At 42.4% G+C, this 13,327-nt stretch overlaps 2 protein-coding genes across 6 annotated transcripts; both read right to left on the bottom strand.

The window, feature by feature from the left end:
- Window positions 1-1,178: 1,178 nt before the first annotated feature.
- LOC115744438 (disease resistance protein RPM1-like) lies at window positions 1,179-4,839 on the bottom strand. The gene has a single exon (XM_030679621.2). The coding sequence runs from the start codon at window positions 4,422-4,424 to the stop codon at window positions 1,581-1,583; it is 2,844 nt and encodes a 947-aa protein (XP_030535481.1). The 5' UTR covers window positions 4,425-4,839; the 3' UTR covers window positions 1,179-1,580.
- Window positions 4,840-8,484: 3,645 nt separating this feature from the next.
- LOC115744452 (disease resistance protein RPM1-like) lies at window positions 8,485-13,166 on the bottom strand. 5 transcript variants are annotated; one of them, XM_048285539.1, is made up of 3 exons: window positions 13,102-13,161; window positions 13,020-13,021; window positions 8,485-11,498 (listed from the first exon to the last, which is right to left on the bottom strand). In XM_048285539.1, the coding sequence occupies exon 3, from the start codon at window positions 11,483-11,485 to the stop codon at window positions 8,636-8,638; it is 2,850 nt and encodes a 949-aa protein (XP_048141496.1). In that variant the 5' UTR covers window positions 11,486-11,498; window positions 13,020-13,021; window positions 13,102-13,161; the 3' UTR covers window positions 8,485-8,635. The 5 variants fall into 5 exon arrangements, with proteins under 5 accessions (XP_048141496.1, XP_048141497.1, XP_048141494.1 ...); XM_048285540.1 differs by lacking the exon at window positions 13,020-13,021 and having other exon boundaries at window positions 8,485-11,488; window positions 13,087-13,166; XM_048285537.1 differs by having other exon boundaries at window positions 8,485-11,488; window positions 12,552-13,161.
- Between the last annotated feature and the right edge of the window lie 161 nt (window positions 13,167-13,327).

Raw genomic sequence — 13,327 nt, 5'->3', positions numbered from 1 at the left:
TTTTTAAAAGTTAATTTTTAAAATTAGAAAAAGGAAAAAAAAAAGAAAAAAGGAGAAAAATAAAAAAGTAAATGACGAAAATGTCCTTCAAGTCAAACTCTTTTCTAAGACTGTGTGGCTATTTTAGACATTTATTTGAAAAAATAAGAGCACTTTGAATCTTTATTTGAAATTATCCTTCTAAATTTTTAATGAAAGGAAAATTTTTGCTTCGTTGGAGCGTAAGCAAAGAGGTTGCAAATCAAAATGGGTCACGGGGGCCGGGGCGCTTTTTGGCGCGTTTTCCCGCTTCGTCGTTGTGGTCGTCTTCTCCTCTGAAGAACTGTGAAAATGTCATCGTTCCTCCTCCTCGCATGGCGACAGTGCCAGTGTCGAATCCGAATCGGCGTCGTAATGCTTGTCCGTACGCTCCGAGGGCACCACCAGCCTTAGAGATTGGCCTTTTGGGAAGTCCGTGATCGACGAACCCTCACTTTAAATCCTCTAGCCTTCTCAAATTTATCCCTTCGACTGTCGAGGTTGAACGGGATGACCCTCTAGATTGAGTAATCGATTGTTTGGTTTTGCTGATTTCTTCGCATGTCTACATGGTCTTAAGCTGAAAGAACGATTTGATTCTATGTCTCTCTCTCTCTCTCTTTGAACACAATTAAGGGTTTCGTAGTTCGTTTCAGTTAAGTGATTGGTGCCTATCCTTCAAGTAGCACTGCTATTCCGGATGAATCCTTCTCCGATTCCATCGGTCAAAGAACTGGAAAGCACAGGGGAAAAAGGTAACTTCTTGTCCTGCTGTATAAGTCGGACTGAAATGTGGTGTTTAGACATGTTTCGTTCTCTTATCCGCATTTCTTGGATGAGTTAAACAATGGAGTTACCAGCCACGTCTCCTTGCTTTCCTCGGAAAAAGTGGCATCATTTCTTCTACCCTTCCTAAATTTGCCCTCTTGATGAAGGGAACATGCTTGTTTCGGAGAATTTAAATGTGCTCGAGTGATTTAGGACAATTTTGTGATTGAGGTCACTGAATTTGGGGATGGAGGTATAAATGTTATGATGCCACTGGTTTGCATGGCACACCAACGATATGTAATTGAGCATAGCCTGCTTGATCGAGTTTTATGGGGAATGGAGGTGTTATGTATGGTTTAACCCTCTTGACTTAATTAGATGCATTTAAACACCTAATTTTACGTATAATTCACATAATGCAACATAGTTATACTAACTCTTTATATGAGTAATAACATATTGGTGCATGAAAAATTTGTTTCTTAATGTGTTAGAAATGTGGTGTCATTTGACATGTCATCTTAGAAAGATCTCTTCCATATACGGAAGATATTGCCATGAAGGATAGATGAACTGCCAAGCCTACATATATAGGTGTGCACCCGAGCGACATGCACATGGTGGATAGCGTAGACACTATATCAGATGCAATTCCAGGCTACAAAATGGCCTACCCAGTTTTCTTGGAGACAATAAACCTTTGATGTTTGCATGAACATTATCAGCCTCATTAGTTACAATACACGGGCGCAAATCGAGAAAAAGTGTGTTACTCAAGGTATAGCATATCATTATTTCCAACAAGGAGGAAGATTACTTCTCTTCGTCATAGTGTCCTGAGGTCGAGAGCTCCATTCCTCTCCTGACCTCTCAACTGAAGTAACATCCCAAGCCCCATCTCTCCAGTAGCCATAACGAAGTTCTGGAACATGTGCCACTTTCTGATAATCTTCATCCTTCTCTGCTAGCTTAAGCTTCTCGGTTAATTCTTCAGGCATGTCAAAGAACTCCAGCACTTTGAGCTTGGTGAGATGCTCGATTCCTGATGGCATACTCTTCAACTGTTTGCATCGCTGGATGATCAATTTCTCTAGGCTAGATATTGCTTCCCTCTCTATCTGTACAAATGTTAGGTCCTCAAAATAATCAAGACCTAATATCTTGAGCTTTTGAAACCCTTTAGCCTTAAAGCATAGTGTGTGCCAATCGTAAACTTGAAGTAATTCGAGATGTACAAGATTGGGCAAATCCTGGAGGGATGGCAGTGGATCTTCCTTTAGGCAACACCATCTTAAATGTAATTTGACAAGACTATGCATGTTTGCTATCCAATGTGGTAATGCCTGCATACGTCCTCTCAGGTAGATCCTTTGAAGTAGCGGTGGTGGAGATGAAAGGTACTGCAGATCAATGTCTTCATCATCTCTTAATGAAGAAACAGCCAGGGCCTGGAGGTTTGTCAACTTCGCAATTGACCAGCACAATTTCCTTCCATCTTCTTTCTTCAACTTTAGAATGCATAGTCTTCTCAGCTGATTTAGCTTCCCGAGCTCACTTATAACATTGTTGGTTCTATCATCCTCAGCATCTATGTAGCAAAGCTTTTGTAGAGATTGTAGAGCTCCAATATGTGCTGGGGTGCTGAAGCCATGTTTGTAGTGCGTATATGATACAGTTTGATAACGATATACAAGTAGATGGCAAAGGCGTTGGAGCTTCATGATCTCTACAGGCAATGAAGTGACATAAGTGTGTTTGAGGTCTAGAGTTTCTAAGTTCTGAAGCCTTCCTATGAATGTTGGAACTGTCTGAATTTGAGTATGCCTCAAACTCAAAAACTTTAGACAACGCATGTCTACAACTTGCACCGGGAGCCTCCTCAATGGAGCATTTTGCAAGTCCAAAACACTAAGAAGTTTCAGATCACCAGATAGAATTCTATATAGGGAAAATTTGTCTACCCCAAATACATACAAGGACCTGAGATGGGAAAGTGACAAGTTCTGTTGTCCAATCTGAAGCTCATTGTGAATTGAGCAGCGACGAATTCTATCTGGCCACGCTGAACTTTGTTCGTCAACTATTGCTGCAAAATTCTGGTCTCTTGACTTTGAAATGATGATCTTCCGCAAAAGGCCATGGATTCGGTATGACTTCACCCTCCCATCCTTGTCTCTCTCCACCACATGGATAAGACTCCTATATACAAGCTCATTTAGGTAACCATCTGCAACTTCTTCCATGGTCTTAGCATCTTTCATTTCAACAAAACCTTCTGCTACCCATTGTCTAGTTAGCCTCATGCGCTCAATTATGTGAGCCTCAGGGAATATAGATGTCTGTAATAAACAGGACTTCAGGTAGTAAGGCAAGTCATTAAAGCTGAGTGAAAGTACCTTCTTCATGTTTTTGAGTTTGTCATTGCCATCAATTTCTGAACGAAGACAACGGCGGACCAAATCCCATTCTTCTATTCTCCGCTTGTCTTTTGTAGCCAGGACGCCACTTATGGCCACAATTGCTAGGGGCAGGCCCTCGCACTTCTTTAAAATGTCGGTACAGATGTCCTGCAGATGGGAGGGGCACAAGTTTTTCTTGAAAGTCTTCCTGCAGAATAGCTTCCATGATTGTTCGACCGGCAACGGCTGCATTTCATAGACCTGCCCATCAAATTCAGTGCAGGATGCCTGTGCCAGTTCACCATTCCGGGTTGTGATCATTATCCGGCTTCCGCGGTTATTGTTGGGCAATGCATACTTGACAGCATCCCATTTGTCCATGTGCCAGACATCATCAAGAACAATCAGGTACCTTGATCTTCTTCCCTGTAGGAAGCTCTTGATCATCATTTTCAGCCAATCGATGTTCATGGTGTCTGCTCCACTTGGAACCGGTTTCATGATGGTACTGGCAATTTGTTGAAGCATGTCCATTAGGAGCTCTTCTGTCTTCGAAGATGGAGAAAGTGTGACCCAAGCACGCACAGGAAAGTGCTTCTTCACAACTGGATCATCAAAAACTTGCTTTACCAGAGTCGTCTTCCCCAACCCTCCCATTCCAACAACTGATATCACCTCCCTCTCTGAAATGCCGTCAACAAGCCACTGAGTAAGCTTTTTCTTGGGCTCTTCAATGCCCACCAGACCAGATTTTTCTACAAAGACTGCATCTGCTCGATGATCTTGCCACGTGTCGTCTTCACAGGTGGAGCTCGAACCTTCTTGGTCTCTGTTTGATTTTTCAGACAGTCTCTGATGGCTTTCACAGATGTCTTTCATTCTGCAGCTGATGCTTTTGATTGCAGCAGTCAACTGATATCGAGCTTTCATATTCCTGATACAGCAAGGGATCTTGTAAAGAAGACCGCGCCCCTCATGATCATGTGCCAAGAGCAGTTTGAATTCATCAAGAGCATCCTCAGCATCATATGCGACTTCTCTTATTTGCTTGATCCATACTTTGACTTCCTCGTTGCTCTCTTCCATGGAATCTGCAACTCTCAGGAAGGCCTTGATGCGCTCGAATTCGCCTCTCAGCACAATCATTTCTTCCCGGCCCTGTCTCATATGCTGGAACTCATTCTCGAAAAAGCTGGCAAGCTTGCCGAGCAGATAGATCACTGGACTTTCGGCCATTCTCTACACTTGGCTTTCTGAAATTTCAGGAGTTGCTGGGTTTCATAGTGCCTAAGAATATTGATTCCAATTTTTCTCCTTTAGGTTTAGCTTGATGGGAATGACTCTGACGTTTAAATTTATAGTTCAGTTTATATCGTAAAAAGTCAGGTGGGGCTCTACATCCAGACCAATTGAACTGGTGCTCATTTGCTATGTCTTTCACATCATGTTGACATGCAAACTTATGTATTGCTTTTGCAGCTTCTAGTGCCGTTTCTCGTATTTTAAATCTTTGCCTTCTCTTACTCAAATTATTCAGTACTAAGTATATGCTGCTTTGTACTGAATTTCTTTAGCTTGCTTACAGGTACAGTAGTCCTGGATAGAGTGTATGCATCCTGAAAGCAAAGCCATTCAAATGCCTAAACTTGAGGTTTGTGTTAACGACTGACCATTGTGTTTCTGCTTGTTACCCTGAGAAAAATGGGAAGAGTTGAATTTATTCTTATAGGGAAAAGTTGATGTCATTAGTGTGATGTGAAATTTGATGTTCACCTAGGAGTAACTTTGATCGAGGGACTCACCGAGATGATTTCGTCCATCATTGTCCCCGCGGTTTGTGCCTTCATTTACATTTTGCTTTCCTCGAAGCAATGCTATTTGGTGAATCCATTGCATAATTAGCTTTAGCTCTCAGTTCGTACATGTCTTTGTTCTGGAAAATTTCACAGGACATAATCTGTGTCATGCAAGTTAGTCGTGGCCCTTCCATGTCAGAATCTGTTTAAATTCCCAAATTCATAACCTATGACAAAGGGATTTCTAGACTGAAGAAAACTTATCGAATGCAGTCATGAATCCATGTCCGACCGGACATATTGCAAAAGAAGCTAACGGTAGGGTGACGTCTTCTAGTTACCTCCTTCAGGTACTTGGGTTCTTACAAGAGGTATCCAAGTAACCTCTCCACACTTTGTCTTCTTGTTCAAGGACAAAGGAGCAATTCGGTGGTCTGTATGGCTATTCAACTACTTTTTTTTTTTAATTATAATCTTGATTAGACTTAAGCTAGGGTTAACCTCTGGTTAGAGTATTGTAATCCAAGTTCTTGAGCGAGGGAAACATTAGGCAATGAATTGCATTGTTTGGTGAGGCAATTCACTGTGACGTAGAGTGGGCTGACGCACAGAAGATTGTGAAAGAAGTTAAATTAGCACTTGGGGGTCAATATGCAAACTAACGTAAGCAGTGACCTGTAGATGAGAAATCAGGTTAGACACGATAATCATCAAAACTATAAAGAAGAGACTATCATCAACACTCACACCTCTCTCTCTCTCTCTCTCTCTCTCTCTCTCTCAGTGTATTCAATAGTCACCGTCCATTAGGTGGAGGAGATATGATTCACGGTTCAAATTGGGGGTGCGTGTCTGCTTTTTCTTTGCTAAAGTCCAGACCTTTGTGCTTAAAAGAAACAACTTTTGCTATAGCTTTCTTTACTGGAGCACCAAGCGCCCATAATTGACTGTTAATTAAATGATGTTGATCACTTAATTTTCTTGACCCGAATCCGATAAGATCGTGAGCTTGACATGAAGTCCAGGATTGCAAGATAAGGATTAAGCGTGAAGGATGGTCAAGCCCTGTCAAATTCGATGAATTTAATGCCCCATCCTCGGTCAAGAGGAAGTCCTCTCGTTCGTCTTGCCTGTGCACATGCATGACAGTCGTCTTCGTCCGTTTTACCAAACCCTCGTTTGCGTGTACTGATCGGAAACCATTGAAAATGCAGAGGATGGGGAGGCTGCTTCTTTTTTCCCACAAAGGGTTTTGATAACATATTGGGATAGAGAATATGGTCCTACGGCTCTCTTCAATTTGTTCCTCCGAACAGTTCATCATACAGGCTGCCGAAAGGTTGCAGCATCAGCTAGGGATGTCGTCGAGTCGAGTCAATGCAGTTCGATGCTCAGAGCTTGATTCAACTCGACTCGGCATGCTATTGAATGAGTATATTATTAGTTTTACATCCATTTACAAATGTATGTGTAATTTTCGATTGGGCTCGCAATATTCAAGACTGAGCTCTGCTTGATAAGTGCTCGAGCTGGTTGAACTAAAAAATAACCGAGCAGAGTTTGAGCAATCCATGAGTCAAATTCGAGTAGCTCGACTAGTCAAATAAACGATTGCCCGAACCCTTTCTATTGCTAGAGCGTAATTTGGTTTTGTCTTAGTGAAGCAAAAATTGCAGTATTGATAGCAAACCTAACTGAAAAAAAAATTGGATTGAAATCGCTTGATGTACCTAACAGATATATATTTCCACTGTCTTCCAACTCTACCAGTTATACAATAATGGTGCTTGAAGCTACAATAATGCGCTAAATGCAATGAACTTTGGTGAGTAGACCTAAATCGATGACGGTGAAGTTGACAGTCGAGCCCCATCAATTCGACTATTGCTTGCCGTTTGGCTACGTTTGAATAAGCAGTAGCAGTTCATTCCTTGTTTTGTTAAGACCAAATTCATTTGGAAGTGAAACAGTCAGCGGAAAGTTAATGGTCCGCTTGTCTCCCGGAAAATCATCGATTCGGAGGATATTTCCTTAATTTTAATCTTCATTACCTAGGCGATAATGCCGACCACTGATAATCCTTTTCAGTTTGGTTAAATCATATCCAAATTCATGAATGATTAGAGCACGGATCCATCATCCATTTTTGACCCATATTTTAAATAAATGAGTCTTATATGGGTTGTTAGCTTTTAGAGGGCTCCGTAAAAATGGGTCCAAAAATTTGAAAATAAATCTAATGGGTCAAAAATGGATTACACATGTAACCCATATAGAACCCATTTTCGATATATTGTCGACCCATCAAAAGGTTAAGTCATCGCTGTACCTGGGCCGCCCACCACCACCTCCAGCAGCCGCCATCGCCAACCGCCGCCGCCCACCACCGCCGACCACCGTCTCCTGCCGCCGCCATCAACTATCACCACCGCCGACCACCGTTGCCACCGACCGCCTTCACCGCTAGCCACCGCGCCGCTGCCCGTCAATCACCGCCCGCCCATCATTAACCACTGCTACCATTACCACCGCCCTCCCCTGCCGACCGCTGCCCGTCAGCCGGTCGCCGCCACCTCCCGTGGTGAGCTTTTTCCGGAGAGTTAGTTGTAGCGTCGGGGAGGGTGCAGGGTGTGGCTAAGAACCTGCAAAAGGAAAAATTCGAGCGCGGAGCGTGGGCCTCGTCAGTTTATGTAATTGAAATCAATGAAATATCTTTGACCAAAAAAATAAATCAATGAAATGTCGACGGTCATTCTCGTGGATTCACAAGAGGGAAGGGAAGAGAGAAGACCGGGTTTAACCAAAGATTGACCGAGTTCAATGGGCTCAATCCCCAAGATTCAATTAAGAATAGAGCTAGTGCTTAAATCCATTTGGCATGAGTCCAATTAAAGAGCAGAGTCGATCTCTAATTATCTATTTAATGAATGATTAAGTAGCATAGTCAAAATTCACTAGATTTTATTGTTTAATTTGCTTTTTTTTATTTAATGTGATTTTTTTTCAGGTAACATATATATATATATATATATATATATATATATATGAAAAGCTTAAAATAAGTTAAATGAATAGTGTAGGTTTTTTTAGAATATTAGAGTGTTTTGTTAATATTGGTCAAAAACGGGTCGGGTCGTGCATGGTTCGGTTGCGGGTTGAGTTGGGTATGGATCATTAAATATAGGTCACAACGAGCTAGACAGGTCAATATAAGTCGGACCATGTTCGACCCAATCTAAACCCGACCCGACCCGACCCATCTATTTCACACCTCTATGAATGAATGATCTAGGGTTTACTTTACAATTGATGGCCCAACCGCTTATAACAAGCATGAAAGAGAAAAAATCTCAATCTTCGATTATCTTTATTGGTCAGCACGAGATATGTCATCCATCCTGTATAAATCGGTTGTATTCATGGAATGGTAACCATAAATGGTGGAGCCCTGTAAGGAACAAAATGTTACTGAATGACCAAACATTGCCAAATCGAAAACGAACATTCGAATATGTTTGAGAATTCATTTACTGTAAACTGCATTACATCGAATTTTCCATGGCAGTGTAAACATAAACACCCTGGAAAAGATTGATTCACAGAAGATATAGACACTTATTTCCACCAAGGAGGTAGTTCACTACTAGACACTTATTTCCAACAAGGAGGTAGTTCACTACTCCTCATACTAGAACTCTGCAAACGAGAGCCCTCTTCCTCGACCGATGTCTCTACAGACGTGACATCCCAACCTTGCTCTCTCCAGTAAGCGTAACGAATTTCAGGAACGTGCGCAACCTTCTGATAGTCCTCATTTTGTTCGTCCGGCTTAAGTTTCTGGACTAATTCATCAGGCAGGTCGAAGAACTCCAACACCTTGAGCATCTTTAAGTGCTCGATTCCTAATGGCAGATCCTTGAGCAATTTGCACCGCTGGATGATCAACTTTCCTAGACAGGGCATTGCTCCCTCCTCCACCTGTATGAACTCGAGCTCATCGAAAAGATCGAGCCCCAATGTCTTAAGTTTCATGAACCCTTTGGCCTCAAAGCGCAAAGTTTGCCAATTATAAACATGCAGCAACTCGAGATGAACCAGACTGGGCAAATTTTGAAGGGATTCCAGTGGATCATCCCTTAAACAGGACATTCTCAGGCGTAGTTTTACGAGGCTGTGGAGGTTCGCAATCCAGCTTGGTAAGGTCTGTAAGTGTCCCCTCAAGAAGATCCTCTGAAGTAGTGGCGGAGGTGAAGAAAGGTGATGCAGATCGAGTTCTTCTTCATCATCGAATGCATAGACAGCCAGTGAGGAGAGGTTGGTTAACTTTGCTATCGATGAGCACAGATTCCTTCCGTCTTCTCTCCTCAACTTTAACACACACAACCTCCTTAACTGATCAAGTTTCCCCAGCCCCAAAATATTGCGACGGTTTCTTTCGTCATCTACCTCTATATAGCATAGCTTTTGCAGAGACTGCAGAGCTCCGATATCTGCAGGGGTTTTGAAACCATATTTATAGTGCGAATAAGCTATTGTCTCATACCGATACACAAGGAGATGACGTAGTCGCTGAAGCTTTGCTATCTCCACAGGTAATGCCATGACATGAGTGTCTTTGAGGTCTAGCGTCTCTAGGTTCTGAAGGTTCCCTATGGAACTTGGAATGGTTTGAATATGACTAGATCTCAAGCTTAGAAACCTAAGACAATTCATGTCAAGTACCTGAACTGGGAAGCGGCCTACTGGAGCATGACATAAATCTAGGACTCTGAGAAGGTTGAATTCAGATGAGAGAGCGTCATCAACAGAAGACCTGTCCACGCCAAACATTAACAACGATCTGAGATGGGAAAGTGATCGGTTTTGCTGCGCAACCTGAAACGCTTTGTGTACAGAGAGGCGACGAACTCTTTCTGGCCACAGTTCGCTGTGTTCCTGGTCTATGATTGCATAATTCTGATCCCTTGCCTTTGAAATGATTATTTCCAGCAAAAGGCCATGAACTCGGCACATTTTGACCCTTCCATCACTGGTTGTCTCTGCCACTTGGATGAGGCTTCTGTTCAAGAGCTCATCAAGGTAGTCCGCAGCAACTTCTTCCAGGGTCTTACCTTCTTTCCTTTCAACAAAGCCCTCTGCTACCCAGAGTCGGATTATCCTCATACACTCGACATTGTGAGCCTCAGGGAATACGCTCAAATGCAAAAAACAGGACTTCAAGTAATAAGGCAAATCATTGAAACTCAATGAAAGAACCTGCTTCAGATTTTTTAGCTTTTCGTTGTCTTCGATTTCGGAACGGAGACTGCGACGGACAAGTTCCCATTCATCAATTCTTCTTGTGTCCTTTGAGGCCAGAACACCACCGATGGCCACAATGGCTAGGGGAAGTCCTTCACATTTTCTCAAGATGTGTCGACAAATTTCCTCCAAATGGCTGGGGCACGCTTTCTCTTTGAACGTCTTCCTACAGAAAAGTTCATGTGACTGTTCAGCTGACAAGGGCTTCATGTTGTAGACCTTCCCTGCACATCCAGTGCCGGATGCTGATGCTAGATCTGATTTCCTTGTTGTGACCATTATCCGACCGCCATTGTTATTGTTGGGTAACGCACATTTGACTGCATCCCATTTGTTCATGTCCCACACATCGTCTAGGACGATTAGGTATTTCGATTTCCTTTTCTGGAGGAGGTCTTTGATCATCGTTCTAATGCAACTGCTATCGCGAGTTTTTGCTTCCGCTGGAACCGTCTTCATGATGCTACTGGTGATCTGTTGAAGCATGTCTAACAGCAGATCTTCCGTCCTTAATGAGGGAGAAAGAGTGACCCAAGCTCGTACTGTGAATCGTTTCTTCACTGCTGGGTCATCATAAACTTGCTTTGTCAGGGTTGTCTTCCCCAAACCTCCCATGCCAACCACTGAAATTACCTCGCATTGCGAAACACCCTGGACCAACCATTCGACAAGCTCCTTTTTGGGCTCTTCGATGCCCACCAGATCAGATTTTTCTACCAGAAGTGCATCACCTCGATGGTCTTGCCATTTGTTGTCTTCGTAAGAAGAGGTTGAGCTTGAACCTCTCTCAGTTGTGCTGAAACCGTCAAACAGTCTCTGCTGTCCTTCACAGATACTTTTGATTCTGGGGCTGATGCTTTTCATAGCTGAAATCAGTCGGTGTCGAGCTTTCCTGTTTCTGACACTAGTTTGAATCATTCGTAGAAAGCCCTCAGTTTGATGATCCTGCCCTGAGAGTTGCTTATATTCATCAAGAACATCTTCAGCTTCATACGCAATTTCTCGTACTTGCTTAACCCATACTTTGACTTCTTCATTGCACTCTTCCATGGAATCTGCAGTTTTTAGGAAGGCCTTGATGCGCTCAAATTCTCTCATCAGAGACATCCATTCTTCGTGACCATCTCTTTCTTGCTGAATCCCATTCCCAACAAAGCTTTCCAGCTTGCTAAGTAGATACAGCACTGCACTTTCTGCCATTCTCTGCTTGGAACTTTGCAAGATCAGAGGTCAGTGGCTGTCACAATACTGCAAACTGTGTCAGCGGTTTTATGATTCAAATTGATGTGCATTACTAAATGTGCTCGTATATAGGGTAGACTCCATGCTTCAACATGTTGGGCTCCAAAACCATTTAGATAAAGTTTACTCCTGCAGCACTAGTTGACTACACTTTCTCAGGGCATGTATTGCTTTTAGAGCTACTAGTCTCTTATCTCCAACTTCGCTTGGCTCTCGGAGATTTTAAGATTTCCGCTTCTTGATGCTTTGCATTGTGGATTCACTACATTTATTCGAGCATTTCAGGTCCCACTCAAAAATCTAAAACTGTGCAAATGGTCTGGAAAAGCTGAGGCCTCTCAGAACTGTCTAAAATTTAAGTACTGGTTTTAGCTCTAGACTTGTGAGGTTCAGTGGCTCATTGTTCCCGAAACGTGGATAGAGCAGAGGTCAAATTCATTTATGGTGTTCAAGAAATGATTGTTCTTGCAAGATAACGAGCCAACTATTTCTGTGACCCCAGAATTCTTTAAAGCCAGAAAAGAGAATCACCTCAAAGCATATTGATGTACATATCGTTTTTATACACCTCTACTTAAGTCATGCTAATCTTCAAGGTGCTCATCTTTTTTGTATAAACGCAATAGCAGACTCTTCAGTTCATTGACATAGTCGTCTTTTTTAACTTTTCACACAGTAAGTGTATGTTCGACCAGAACTTACATTATAAATGACCCGTATCTCAATCTAGGGAATACCCTTTTTCGGTCTAAATAATGCATGGTCAAGCACGTCTTAAATTTGGGAATTCGCAGTAATGAGACCACTAAACCCCGACTAGTTCATCTCAGTTTGAAAGCGCGATCATGAATAAGATGATGATGAATGAGCCGTATTGTCGGATGATTATGAACAATGCTTGCTTCTTGCAGATGAATTGGATTGTTCATTGAAATGTCGCCATCCATTAGGTGGATACGTTTGCATTCTTGGACATGCTCATGCTCACTCTGTTCTCAAAAGGGCCAAAACAAAAAGTATGTACTAGCTTATGATCATATGCCTCTCCTCATGCAAACGCATATATCTCAACTTCTCATGTTGATGTTGGTTTCTGACGCTGAAGTTCATTGCATCGTATGGACCGCTTACTCAACTACATACTGAATCTATGATTATAAAGCACTATTTTCTCGTTATGTCAAGCAATTTGGAGTAATTTTCAGACAGAGCGAATTGATCACCTAAGGAAGAATCACAAATGAACAAGCCGAACTTGGGAGCCCCTGTAGTTGTTTCAGCAAAGTGCTTGTTAAAACTCAAAAACCGGCATCGACACACAACAGTTCGAATCTGGTTCCAGCAGTGCATAACGAACTTTAAAGTTTCATCCCGATCAAACAGTCAACCTGTGTAAGATTCTACATGTCCACGACACCCCAAAGTTCTTTACAATATGCGATTAAGTAGACAAGCTGTAGAGCCAACCCACTAACTCAGAACTTAACAGTACCGCTGGAAACTATTACTTTACTAGGAAATAATCTGCGATTAAAGGAATCAAGACCTGGAATTCTTACCGAGCGCTTCGAAACAACGTTGATCCGGCGTGTCGATGTATCCACTGGCTCGATGAATCCAAACTTTCCTCGCGCGCTCTCTGTCTCTCTCTGTCTCTCTCTCTCCCCTGCTTCTCCTCTTCTTTTATAGAACACCAGCTGCAAGACAAAATGGCAAAGTGTGCTGACGAAAGTGGGCTGACGTATAGCACGATCGGATTAAAATAGGGGCTGGAGAATTGGACACAAGACTCTTCCTTTT

Source organism: Rhodamnia argentea, chromosome 9, assembly GCF_020921035.1.
Source record: "Rhodamnia argentea isolate NSW1041297 chromosome 9, ASM2092103v1, whole genome shotgun sequence".
In the NCBI taxonomy this organism is placed as follows: domain Eukaryota; kingdom Viridiplantae; phylum Streptophyta; class Magnoliopsida; order Myrtales; family Myrtaceae; genus Rhodamnia; species Rhodamnia argentea.
This window is presented reverse-complemented; position numbering and strand designations above follow the sequence as displayed.

Coding starts and splice junctions, on each gene's coding strand:
- LOC115744438 (XM_030679621.2), bottom strand. CDS start 4,424: ATGGCCGAAAGTCCAGTGATCTATCTGCTCGGCAAGCTTGCCAGCTTT.
- LOC115744452 (XM_048285540.1), bottom strand. CDS start 11,485: ATGGCAGAAAGTGCAGTGCTGTATCTACTTAGCAAGCTGGAAAGCTTT.